The sequence below is a fragment of the Monopterus albus genome, unplaced genomic scaffold (genome assembly GCF_001952655.1).
Source record: "Monopterus albus unplaced genomic scaffold, M_albus_1.0 scaffold52.1, whole genome shotgun sequence".
In the NCBI taxonomy this organism is placed as follows: Eukaryota; Metazoa; Chordata; class Actinopteri; order Synbranchiformes; family Synbranchidae; genus Monopterus; species Monopterus albus.
The window spans coordinates 1,144,616-1,157,859 of record NW_018127932.1 but is presented as its reverse complement, the minus strand read 5'-3'; the positions used below and the strand labels follow the sequence as shown (position 1 = coordinate 1,157,859).

The 13,244-nt window shown below is 40.3% G+C and overlaps 1 protein-coding gene across 2 annotated transcripts in view; it reads left to right on the top strand.

The window, feature by feature from the left end:
* golga7bb (golgin A7 family, member Bb) overlaps positions 1-8,602 on the top strand; it is a 19,385-nt gene extending 10,783 nt beyond the window's left edge. Inside the window, exons 4-5 of one of the 2 annotated variants that reach the window (XM_020601891.1) lie at positions 3,395-3,496; positions 4,870-8,602. In XM_020601891.1, the coding sequence (XP_020457547.1) occupies positions 3,395-3,496; positions 4,870-4,956 (189 nt within the window). In that variant the 3' untranslated portion in view covers positions 4,957-8,602. Of the gene's footprint in view, positions 1-3,394; positions 3,524-4,869 lie in introns of both variants that reach the window. The other variant, XM_020601890.1, reaches the window with a different exon arrangement.
* The last annotated feature ends 4,642 nt before the right edge of the window (positions 8,603-13,244 follow it).

The following is a 13,244-nucleotide window of genomic DNA, read 5'->3' as shown; positions in this document are numbered from 1 at the left end:
TTTGTCTGGATCCTCTTACTGTGCAGCAGAATACTAACTTCTTTACAGGAATATTATAGTTCAAACATTATTCATTAACAGTTAGTTATTATAAACTCCACTATACTTTCACAAGACTGATTTACACCTGTATTTGTTCATTTTTATGGAAGCCAGCTCTGTTACACACAAAGCATTGAATTGTGTGTTCTAATGCACACTGGCTCTCTAAGTTCAGAACATACAATTACTTGCTTTCACTCACACAGGGCAGCAAAGCCCAAAAGTAGGAGATACGATCTGGTTGTCAATATACTTGTTCCGCTCAGCTGTATGTTCATTCCAAAGCCCATACCTGTGTGCCAGTGGACAGGGCATAGCATGCCCACTGTAGCATTTACCTTCAGTGCAAGACAGACATCCATTTTGAGGAAGGGCAGATGATTAAGCCTGTTTTTTTTTTGTTGTGTGTGTACTTGCCGGTGTTTTAGATGAAACTGAAGTAGCTTGAAGTCACAGTATGCCTCAGTGTTCTGATCTCTGGCACCCACAGCATTCATCTCCTTGTTCTTCTTGCTTCTGGTAAACATTATCAAAGCAGTGCAGATGTGCCAGGAGCCAGGCAAAGAAGTACAAAAGAACTTATTACTGTGTTGAAGCCGTGTAGAAACAATCTGGTCTGAGGCTCCTTTCATCTGTTTATCAGCTGGGTGCTGCTCCATTGAGAGACTGAGATGCTATCAGCCCCACAGGACAGTTGTTTATTTACTTGTTTAACTTAATCATCTTGGCTGAATGACATTATAACTGACAATGATCAAATGTACCCACCCAAGTTGAGGCTGTGTGCTCACATGTGTGGCCACATATCAGTGAGTGTGGATCAGTGTGCACATCTATCTGAGCACCAAGATGCCCTTGATACTTACAGCTCACCTTATCAAAGGACGCCGATTGCTCCCAGCATATCAGAACAGATACGTGTGCACACAAGCATTCATAATTTTTTCATTATGCATAGTTTGTGTCCTCCATCTCCTGTTTGCCTTATTATTTAAAAGAATGTGTTTATACATGTGGGACTCACACAAACACATGCTGTATATACACACGCTAATCCCTTTAAAATGCACATACATTTTCAGTCTAGCAGAGGAATACATACTCATGTCATGCATGTGAAACAAGCAAACCAATATACTGTCACACACATGCTGTCATATTGTTACACTGAAGGGGACTGGGCTGCCCTGAGAGCTCGCTAGCAGTGAAAGGATTGGTCTTTTCTCTGCACCACAATAAACCCATTGGTCAGGCCTCCACTCTGTGTGTTTCTGCTTCTTCTCTGTGTTTGATTCTCTTTGACAAAAGACAGTTTATATTGTGTTAAGTATTTGTGGATATACTGTCATTGTTCCAAGCCAAATATTGATTGCTTTCTGCTTTGGTGTATTTGACATAGACCACCACCTTTAAATGACTTCTTCTCTGGCTTTTCTCTGATGAATTTCATGTCTTATTTGCTCCTTGATTATAACATTGTCCAGACATTTTATTACAAGTTTCTTTTTATTCTCCCAGTGGGAGACAGAAAGAAGTATTCGTTTGGGGTTTCATCTCCAATAGCAAGGGTCACTATATTAGCAGCTGTTCCTGCAGCTGTAACATGCCTTTGACATCCCAGAAGAGCTCAGTGTGTTAACTTTATTGTAAACTTACAATAGAGGATGTGAATGTGTCATGTTCAGTAAATGACTTGAGAGATACTGACAAAAAGTTACATCCCAGTGCAGCATACTTCAAAGTATAACTGCAGTTTGTTACTACTTGGATCTATTTTTTTGTAGCTTTAACATTGTACTCACAGTACCACGTTTATTGATTACAAGGCAACATTACCACAAAGAAGTCAGAGAAACACAAGTGGTCAGACAATAAGGATTAATAAAGTTACAGATTATATGTTTGTCTGATTACAACTTGCCTAGTTGTCTTTCCTCTCATGTTTCTCACCTAATAGAAATCTTAGCAATGTCTCAGCAATTCCTGGGGACAATGAGTCCATAGTCTATGAATACAAGACTGAAGTTTTAATAAACTAGTTTTCCTTTAATGTAAAGTACAGTGTACTATACAATTTCTGATGTCATTTCTATAAGTGATACAAATGCGTGTTGTTGCAGCATATACGTGTCTTATTGTCTTTTGTCTGTAAAGCACTTTGAATTGCACTAGCTTGCATGAAAGTTGCTGTATAAATAAAGTCTGATTTGATTGAGTTTGATATGAGATGTGCTAAAGATGGCAACTCCTTTTTAGGAGCGGTGACAGTTGTCTCAGTACATGAGGCCCAGAGGAGCGTGGTTTAGCTGACTGACATGGTTAGGCAGACTGTAAGAGAGTCATAACACTGAGTCAACATTGTTGATGTTCACAGAAGCATAGCTTAGGCTGAATAGCTTCTCTGTTGATGCTACTTTAGGTAATAGCTGTCCAGTAAGTATGACCGACCATCAGTCAGTAGTCATGTGGTTAGTAACGACCTTGTACTGAATCACACTGTGTAGGATTTCTCTAGGGAAAACGGTTTAATTTTGATGTGTAGGAGAATGTATACAGACATGCTTATTTGAACTTGTGTGCCAAGGCATGGTCTGAACTTAGTGCTCAGTTTCACTCCAGTGCTGCTCTGTGGTTTTTGCACAGTTGATGCAATACGCACTTGCAAAACTGAGAAATACATCGAGTGCAAATGTAATCTAAATAAACTGTTCACCTCACATTTTAGAGTGTCTCCATATTGCCCTGACAGTTAACCAAGGCATGACATTTAACTTGAAATGGCCATCTTTGAAATGAGGAACTAATGGAAAACTTCAAAAAGACTAAAACTCATGCTTGTCAGTTTTAGTAATTCAAGTCCTAAAGCCTTGCTTGAAATGAGGAGCTTGGAACTAGGTATAAAAATAAATGCTGTACTTACAGTATAATGGAATTACTTTGAGTTTATACAGTATAATGTTCAGGAAAAATAAAGACAAGCAATGACTCAAGAGAGTCAGCCTCATATTCAGTATGCTAACAATGCGCAAACTCATGACTCATGACTGCAAATTCATTTCTTCCATTTTTTCTTTTTCCCACACAAAATAGCACATGAGGAGTTTAAAGTTGCAGCAACCCTGCCCATATATGTAACATAAAGTCCACTTTAAAAAAGTAATATAATATGATGATAATATAATATGTAATATCCCCAGTTGAAATGTCTGTTCTGATTATTTTCTGCTGGACCATGTGTTCTGCTCATGTAGCTTTACATCATGCCTCCAATGGTTCTAATAAAATCTGGATTATCTCCAAATTTACCTCTGTTTTTTTTTTTTTTAAATCCTTCCACCCTGTTTTATTCCAGGTGCTGAGAAAGATATCAGGCTACATCCAGGAGCAGAATGAGAAGATCTACGCTCCTAGAGGACTGCTACTCACAGACCCCATAGAGAGAGGGATGAGGGTTGTATCCTTCACTGTTCTCTCTGTCCAAGTATGTACCATAGTTTGAGGATAAAAACCCAGACTGGGCAGTCAGACATGTAAGACCAATGGTAGGAGGTGGAGGTCGCAGTACTTTAGAGGCTAGAGGCCAAGCGTCATGATTGGAGGTCGCTAGTTAGAATCACAACAACTCTAGAAACATGTACCCCCTTCCCCTCAAAACTACAGTCAAGGTGCCTTTGAACAAAGCATGTAAAATCCAGCTGCTGCAGAGCAGGTGTTGAGTAGCAAACTATTACTTCTAGGCATAAATTTAAAACAGAACAGGGTGGGAAAAGCATGCATGCTCTGTTAGATGTCCTTTCATTAGAAACGGTGGGAAAAAACAGGATGATGCAGTGAATCTGTAGCCTGAGGTTTGTATGGGCTTGTTGATAGTGGAGTTATTTTTTTCCACACCAACTGTTCTTGTTTCTCATGCTTCATACAGTATGGGTCATCGAATGTTCTTTTATGGTTGAGTTAGTATTCACAAGCAGCCAGAAGCATGTCTGTCAGATCACAGTTCCTCATGTAGTTGAAAGGCAGAAGGAGAGAATGCATCAAGTAGACCATCACAAGGATCCCACATTCCCAGACTGCTGAAAGAACAGGCTCCCGGTCACAGGGCCAGTTCATTACTTAACACTGTTTGCCAGTACACTTCTACACAGTATCTTTTCTGTTTGTGAAGGCTAGTTGGAGGCCTCATTCTCCAAAGAGCAGTAGCATGTCTCACTTTTATCACTTTTTTGTGTGTTTGCATGATATCTTATCCTGAGCCTCCATAGTAATGTTATTGTTGCATTGGAACCGGTCTTGTTGCCCATCATATCAAGGCTCATCAGGCAAGGGCCGATCCTTGGGTGCAGCTAAAGCCTAGTGCAGACAAAATGATATTCACCTGCCCCAGACAAGTTTTGGATCTGAGTCAAAAACCCTCAAATGAGCAAAAATGCACATTAGGTTTGAAGAGTATGGAGGCATATCGTCTCTTAACTTTGTCAACATGTCTGATTTGATCATAACTAAAAACAAAATGAGATTATATTAAGACATGAGTCCGAGATGGGAGATAAAGCAGTATATGATGAGAATGCAAGATGAAACTGGGGATGGGAAAGGATGAAAGCAGCAGATGTACATTCACACCAGTCACTGACCTCTTCAAGTATAAAAATCTCACCAGTTCTCTTCATGTGAGATCAGATGTATAGGTTTTGCAACCTCCACCTCAATATGACGACACACTGGAATTAAAATGTAGTGTGAGCAGTACAAAAACTTGTAGATGTTGTAGTCTGCTCTAGCAACTCTCTCTGCCATCATGATCCTTGACATTCTTTGTGTCCTCAGCTAGAGATCAGTATCTTTGAAGACCAAGGATCAGGCACCTCCAGTCCCAGCAGCAGCAGCATGTCATCAACAGGCAGTGCCCGGTGACTGGAGGGGCAGCGCCAGGCTTATGGGTACCACCACAGGGGCAGCGGGACACTTACCAACATCCGCATGCTGAAACATGAGAGCACCAGGTTCTAAGACAAGTGGAGGGAAAAAGGCAAGGAGGTGATCCACACCATCCACACTCTCTCTGCTGGGGCTTACAAAGCACAACCTTGAGAACAGGAGCTGGCAAACACACTGGATATGCAACAGAATAAACACACATGTGACAGAACCCACACGTAGTCAGTAGACATATGTACAAGCCAGCATCCAAAGTGTCTGAGGGAATATTCTTCACTCTCCAACAGCTATCCAAACCAAAATAACCATGACTTTCACGTGTTCCAATTTTTCCTTTCACATTTTCTTTCATTCCATCACGTCTGTTTCCATGAGTCACACCATCTTTGTGGTACATCTGATTCAGCAGCCTTATCCTTTATTAAAATGGATATTAATGCTTGATTGTTGTTTGGGGGTGGGGGGTTACTGTCACTATGTCTATCTGCTGTGATGCATTGGCAGTGTAGTCTTTGGTCGGTGCAGCAGCTCTGAAATCTGAAAGGAGAAAAACCAGTAGTCTCCTGGGAGACCCGGGGTTCCTCTGCCTCACTGAATGATTGCATCCATTTCAGGTGGCTGGGGTCAAGCCTCTTTGAATGCTGGCAAATTGGTTGTGTTGTGGGACCACTTGGTTCTATGCTTCATTCACATGCATTTGGCCTCAATATCAAACAGCTAACAGAGCACCTTGGATTATTTATACTTCTCATTCACAGCAGTGAATACTGGTGATCCACATCACAGCTGTAGGTCACACTCCTACGCCCGCTGGTTCCCCCCCACACACACACACATACATGAATACAAATGCTCACTGTTATGCCCATGTACTCATACAGACACATAGTAGTAAGGGGACAAGCATGCACATACACACAGACACACCTGTGGATAATGGCCATGTGTTCCTGCACACACACATGCACAGATTCTGGCAGATGTAGCGTTTGAGTCGACCTAACCAGACAATATTCTGTGGTCTCAGTTCATTGGAAATGTAAGCAAACCCAGGCCGTGTAAGGCCCTACTAAGTTTCCTAGTAGTGTACATGTATCTGGTTGTTATGAGTGTGTATGTGTCTGTGCCTTGCCTAGAGTGGGATGCAAGCTCAGAAAGGATTGGTGCAATAAATGAGAAGCAAACACACACTGACACATTCAGAGAAACCTGAAAAAGTGTGGGTTGTTATCTCTACAGCTGTGTTAATGGGTGTTAATGGTAAGTGTGTGTTTGTACAGTATGTGAGTGTATGTACTATATGGGTAGGAGAATGAACTGACACAGAGCTCAGTATTTGAACCTTTATTAGTCTCTTTTTATGACTCATGTAGATGCTGTTTTTTTTTTTGATTATACAAATGAAAAATCAAAACAAACGAACATGCAAACAAGGTGAAGATTTCAGATTAAACATTTAATCAATGTCTTGTTTATTAGTGTCATCTGGCAATTTCACAGTTTTGTATTACCAGAGAATAGGGGATCAGTAGATTGTCACTTTGTCAGTGAAACACATTTGTAGCCCTCTAGGGTCAGATTAAGGAAGTTCTAAACTTCTGAATGAAGAATCACCAAAAAGATTGAGTGTAAAGACCAAGTAGGTATGATTCAAACCATCTGTATCCACATTACTTATTCACTCTAGTGTGCTCTGCCACTGTTGTGCCTATCTTCACTACACGCAAGATAGTGCAGTCTGAGGGGCATAAATTCTGTCTCCCTTTGAGAGAAATGGCTCATCTTGACTGTATAATGTGTATATGTGTGTGCGGAGGCTGGAAAGACAAAAGATGATCAGTATGTAGCTGAAATGTCGATGCCAGTAGACAGAATACCCACACATCTAACAAGAGACAAGACTTTATGAAGAAACGGAAGGTTTCAGTGTCTGCATAACGTATTTCTGTTGGCACATGTTTGTCTTTTCTTTCATTTAACTCTTTCAATTTTGTTTTCTTTAAACTCACCTCATAAAACAAGCTTTTAATTAACTCTGGGAGCATTGTCCTTAGCCTCTTCTTTAGTCACATAGCTAGCTACAAGTATAACCCCCATCTGAGCTGCTTCTTTGTGACCAGCCCCACTATTATTAGAGCAAGCTGAAGTTAAAGTACTCACTGGAAAGTCACTGTAGAAGTGATGATGTTTTTCCTCATTCTAGTAGAGATTTCAGCTCAACATGTTACTACCTGGATGAATGAGCTGAACCTACACTGATGTTTTACAACAGCAGCAGAGTTCAGTTGTGCTTGTGCTCACCCTCCTGTGCTTTCCGATGCCTTCATGTTTCACCACAGTGGAATGGATACCCAACCTGGGGCTGATGGACTGAACAATTTAGAAATGACTCAACACTGCCAGTTCTCAGTACTAAAGGAGCTCATTGGACAATGTACAGTACAGTATAAAGAAAAAACAGCGTGTGTATATGAACTGTATAGGAGAAGAACTGTACTGTTCATGCTTATCAGCGTTCACCCTCACTGGCTTTTATGAAGAGTAAAGAAGTGGCTAGAAATGCCATAATGGTATTTAATTCCAAACATTACTGTTGCACAGTACTAGTCTGCTAAAAACATTTTTTTATGTTTTGATATCCTGTTTAAATTGGGCATCAATGACAGAGCAGCTATAAAAGCTTATCGTCTGTACAGCTGTGAGGCTGCTGTGTAATGTCTTCTGTAGATGAAGATAATGTATTGCTGTGTCCAAAATAATGTTTAATGTGTTGCTAATGTTGCCTATAGAATTGTTAGTCATAATAACAAAGTCAGTTATTAGTGTGCAGGTAAACAGAGGGGTGATGGTGTTCTCAGGGGAAAGTCTATGTACAGTAATGTGCCAAAGTTCTTAAAGGATAGGTTTACATTTTGGCTTGGCTGATGCATCACTTTCCACACTGAAATTTCTCTATATAACAAGATAGACAGAATAGACATGTACAGTAATTTGATTCAGAAATTCAGAATGAATTGTAATGACTTTGGTGAGCCTCTGACTTTCAATTTTGTGCCATCGGGTAAAATTGTCAAAAACACTGCCTTCAAACTCTTTAAGTGGCTCTTTAATGGAACATATGGGCATACGAGTAGTGTATTAAGGTAGCCCTCAAAAATGTGAACCTATCTTTTTATGGTGAAGAAGAAATGTGTGCCATATAATGAAGCATTATGTTGCTTGTTCTTTTGGGAATGACCTCTTTCATTACTGAAGACAACTAAGGGTGTGAAGACTATGATATGGTATTTAATGTATTCTTGTAAATTGAGATGTACTGTATGTCGTCACAGAGCAGATTAACTTTTGGGTCCTTAAACCTCTATTTGTGCCACAACATGTCTTTGGAAGAGCAGCTGAGATATAAATCCTGTGCTGACAAGGTGCTGTATAGTCCATTTCAGTATGTACATTCTCACATTATTTCTGTACTGTATCTGAGAGTGCTGCAGCTCCATTCAGACACATGGACCTATCAGTAAGCCCAGACAACGTATGTATCTCATGTTGTTTCAAGTGAAAGATTTTTTTTATAGTGCAGTATGATGTCTTTTTAAAAATATAAAAGATGATGTGTAGAGTCTCAGTGCCAGCCTCTTTGGGTTGCTTTGAGTACAGAGTTTTGCCTCGGGGACGGTAAACCTGCATTAATCAGTGTAAACAAAGTGAGTACCGGATGACAAAAAGTAAAATCCTTGATCAACAATGTTCCTCGGCTGTTCTCTTGAGAGAGGAATTGGTATCTTATTTTTTTATTATGTTTATGTGTTTACATATCCATTGAAATGAATGTTTGTTTTCTTAAAGCTGATTATTATTCAAAGCCTGGGGAAAAGACATACCTCTCAGGATGTCCACAGAAGGAAACTGGACTGAAGCCAAATCATGTCACCTAAGGTCAGAATCTCCAGGTTAAAGAAAGGTACATTCCTGGGCCATGAACCATGTTCACTTTAGACTTTGGCTTTTCAAGGTTCAAGTTGATTTATAGTGCACTGATCACAAGATGTCTCAATACATTACAAAATAAAGAAACACAAATAAACTACATATACTGTATGTCAAAGAAAAAAAAAACATTTTAAGTTTAGCTTTAACCATCATAATAGAAGATGCCTGCTTAATATCAATAGGCAGATGATTCCAAAGGAAAATAGCAAGATAAGAGAAGATCCTACCACCAACTGTTTTTAATTGATTTTTCGTACCACTAATAAGCTCACAATCTGCGAGTGAAGAATATAGGAAGGTGTACAGTAGAAGGGACACTAAGAAAAGAAAGATAGCCAGGAGCCAATCCCATTAAAATTTTATAGGTTAAAATAAGCACTTTGAAATCAGATCTAACATGAATAGAGAGCCAATGAAGGGAAACCAGCATAGAGGTAATGTCACAGTTGCACACACACACAAAGGACTGGAGCCCTACAATTGTACTAAACTTCTTTCTCATCTACTGGCGTGGACCAGTAAGCAGACAACAGGTAGATGCAACTTAACTTTTCTTTTGCTTCTTCACAGGTGCAGGCATGGACAGGTAAGCGGCCTGAAAGGCTCTGTGACAGGAAGACACGGAGAGTGTGGCGACAGACAACACCAGGTCGATGTGTGGCTGGTAATGATGCTGATAGAAAGCACCTAGGTCACTTCAGCCACCACAGATTGCAACAACAGACCTACACCACCGCCGAGGGGACACTAACCTCACATTCAAAAACAGCAAAGAGGGACGGTTGGTAGTCATCGACTATCTGGAACGGGCTGGCACTTATATTCTCTCTCATCCTTGAATATTACAGGAGTCTATGCAGGGATGCAAAGTGAAAAAGTACAAAAAAATTAGTGTTAAGTCATTTAAACTCGGTAAATCTTAAGATTTTACTGTTAAGAAAGTGAAGACAATCTGCCTGTGAGATAAACAATTAGCCAATATAGCAGCAGAATAAGGAGGGAACACAGCGTAACACTGACATATTTTGAACTTTTACGATATTGTGGCAGAGCTGGTAGCAAATATATGCTCATTTACATCAAACTAACATTAACATTCCACTGGAGTCTTGTTTCAGGCCACCTGACAAATTTAAGTTAAAAAATCATTTAACATCCATTTAGGGGAAGTCCATTACTGACTTCTCTGAGCATTTTTGGAACAGTTACAGCCCAGACTGCTTTTTGTATCAGTTTATATGTGTGTGCATATGTATATAAGAGGTGCGCAGTACATCCGTCATAGCCTGCTCATAAGGCCACAAATTTGCAATAACTTTCTGGCACATACTGAGGCTTAGTTCAGATAAAAAAGAGTGGGGACAGAGGAGGAGCGGGGAGAGCACGCTGATATTATAAGAGAGCAGAGAAGTGAACGAACATCTGAACACCTGCAGAGAAAGGTCGCTCTCATTCTAACAAGCTACCTTTCATTACTTTCTGTTGCAGGTTGTTGCTACAGTGGTTTTGAATTTCCAAGATCCCTCATTCTTTTGGCTGCACAACACCTTCTGATTTGCTTCCTCCGCATACATCCTGTTCTTTCACTCCTTATTCTCTAAACAGGAAAAATGCTTTACCTTTTCCACAGTTTCTGGCCAAGTCATGGATGTCTGGAAGGGGGGAAAAGTGACTTTCTGGTATTTATTGGTTAAAATGTTTATTCCTAAAATCAATATCTGACTGCCTCTGAGTTCCAAAAAATATTGTGATTGGCAGCAGTGCTTGGCAAACACTGTGCAATCATTATAATGAAGTTTGCAATTGTGTGCTTGCATGTAATGTATCAAACACAAGAGCCCCTCATGAGAAGCTTTTGGCATAAGAGGAGAATATTCACTCCTGCAATCTCTGACACTCATCTGTGACTGGTGTCACACATTTCAGTTCCCTCAACAAAACTTAACAAAACAACAGGAATTCAGCCAAATAATTAGTTAACTCTGACAGTTCACCCCAGCATCTCATACGGCAACGGAACTCTGGCTGTTCTCACTCAGGCCCACCAAACATTTATCCACATTTATACCCAAGCTCATGGTGAGTTATGATTGCTCATTAACAGAAAGATTCAGTGCTGCTGCTCCCTTCAAGACACAGAGATTCTGTTCACAAAACCCCACACACAGATCCTTTTGGCTAATGTAGCTGATTGTGAACATTTATTTTGAAAATCTGCCTTGAAGACCTCAGTTCTGAGATGCTCTTTGCAGACAGAAAGAGGTAAAACATGGTGGAAACTTGAGGATTTATTCCTGTCTCTGTTTTGGCCACACTTGATTTTTTTTTTGTGTGCTTAGCCCAATTTTTGGAGACTTTCCTTTAAATCAATTTCCCCCACTATACCACTGCCTTGCCTGTTGGCTTTGGCATGAATAACTGCTCAGTTTATTTAACCTCAGTGTGATTGACAGCCCATGTGTTGTGTTTGCTGCTGGAACCTCCCCAAGTGCAGCCCAGAATGCTACGTAAAAACATAATGTTAAGCATCCGCTGTCTGAAGGTGGAAACGTGTGGTTCCATTTAACATGTCACTTCTGATCACCTTGGTTAATTGTGAGGCAGAGGTTATTGTGTTTCATTCTGCTTAAATCCACCGGTAAAGGCAAGTACATGGTGCTGTGTTGGACACAGCTCTTTTAAATGCTTTTAAATGAAGAAGGGATGATGTCCTGCAGAGGTGAAACTGGGATAAAGGCTGACAGTGGAAGAGCTTTGAAACATTATCTTAATTTTCTGCAGAAATTCAGACAGATTTCATCTGCCTCTACAGTATGTGTAAGGTATGTGTATTCAGTATTACACAAATCATGAAGCTTATACTCTAATGCCCTTTTGGCTACAGGACGATTTGGAATTTCTTTCAACTATTTGAGGCCCATTGCGTATTGGGAAATGCTCCAGCCTCTCGAGACCCTGTAGATATGAAAAGGAACATGATTGACAATGATTATGTTCTTACTTTTTGTTGCCTTTAGTTAACTCATGCTCAAGTGGACATTGATGTAGCTTATTCGCTAATGTACTTTCAGTGTTCAGGCATGGTGAAATTAGTCAAGTAAATTGGAATCTGGAATGGAGTTCTGTTCAGGCAATTATAAGCAGAGATGATGAAGCATTAAGTTTATCTCAGACTGTAACAAACTCCAGTGCACTCATACTGGAATCGGGCCTGACCCGGGGACACAGAAGACTAGAGTTTACACACACTGCTGCTCCACTTACAGTGTGAGGCCATGAAAATCTAGCTTGGATGTTTGCATCAGGGGCAAGAGAAAATAAACATACATACAGTATTCTCTGGCTGCTGCTAAACAGAAATGACCTCTACAGCCATATTTATTCAGCTTTTTCTTCTCGTCTCATTTTTTCTAGTCTGTCCTTCCATATCTGAATTTCTGTCATTTTCTGAGTGAACTCTGTGGGACATTTTGTGATTGGTGGTCAGAAGCGCTTCCATCAGGAGCACAAGCCCACACATAAAACAGGCTCCTTGCCACACACACACACACACACAGACACACTCACTTTAGACCGGGACAATTCCATTTTGTAGTTCATTTCAGCAGTGAGAAACACAGCTGGACCCTCTGGGATATAAACAGTGCCACTGCAGTGACCACGCCAGACACACACACCACACAGTCATGTCTTTCTGTAGTTGTGAGGACAGTAATTGACATAATGTTCGTTGTGAGGACTGTCCTCACAACGAACATCAAACAAAAATTTGTTCACACACACACACACACACGTTTCCAGAGTTATCTCTATAAGGACACTCACTGACATAATTCATGGCCTAGCCCCTTACCCTAACCTAGACCATCACAGCGGCAGTAAATGCCTAACGACAAACCTTGATTTAACTCTAATCTAAACCTAATTCTAACCTTAACCCTAAAATCAAGTCTTAACTTTCAAATAGCCCTTTGACTGTGAGGTCTGACCAAAATGTCCTCACTCCCATGATACAACACTCAAAGCTATCTTCACACTGTTGGACATACAAGTACTCATACACACACACACGTTTCCATCACTTCTGGGGATATTACATTGACCTACATTCATTTCCTGAACACTTACCCTAACCTTAAACAAAGTCTTCATTCTAAAAGTGAGGATTTTCATTTTGGGGACTTGCTTTTTTCAAGATAAGGAGGTCAAATTCCCACAGTGTGACTGTGTAAACAGACTCATGTCTCCACAACATGAGTAATGCCAGGCTGCAC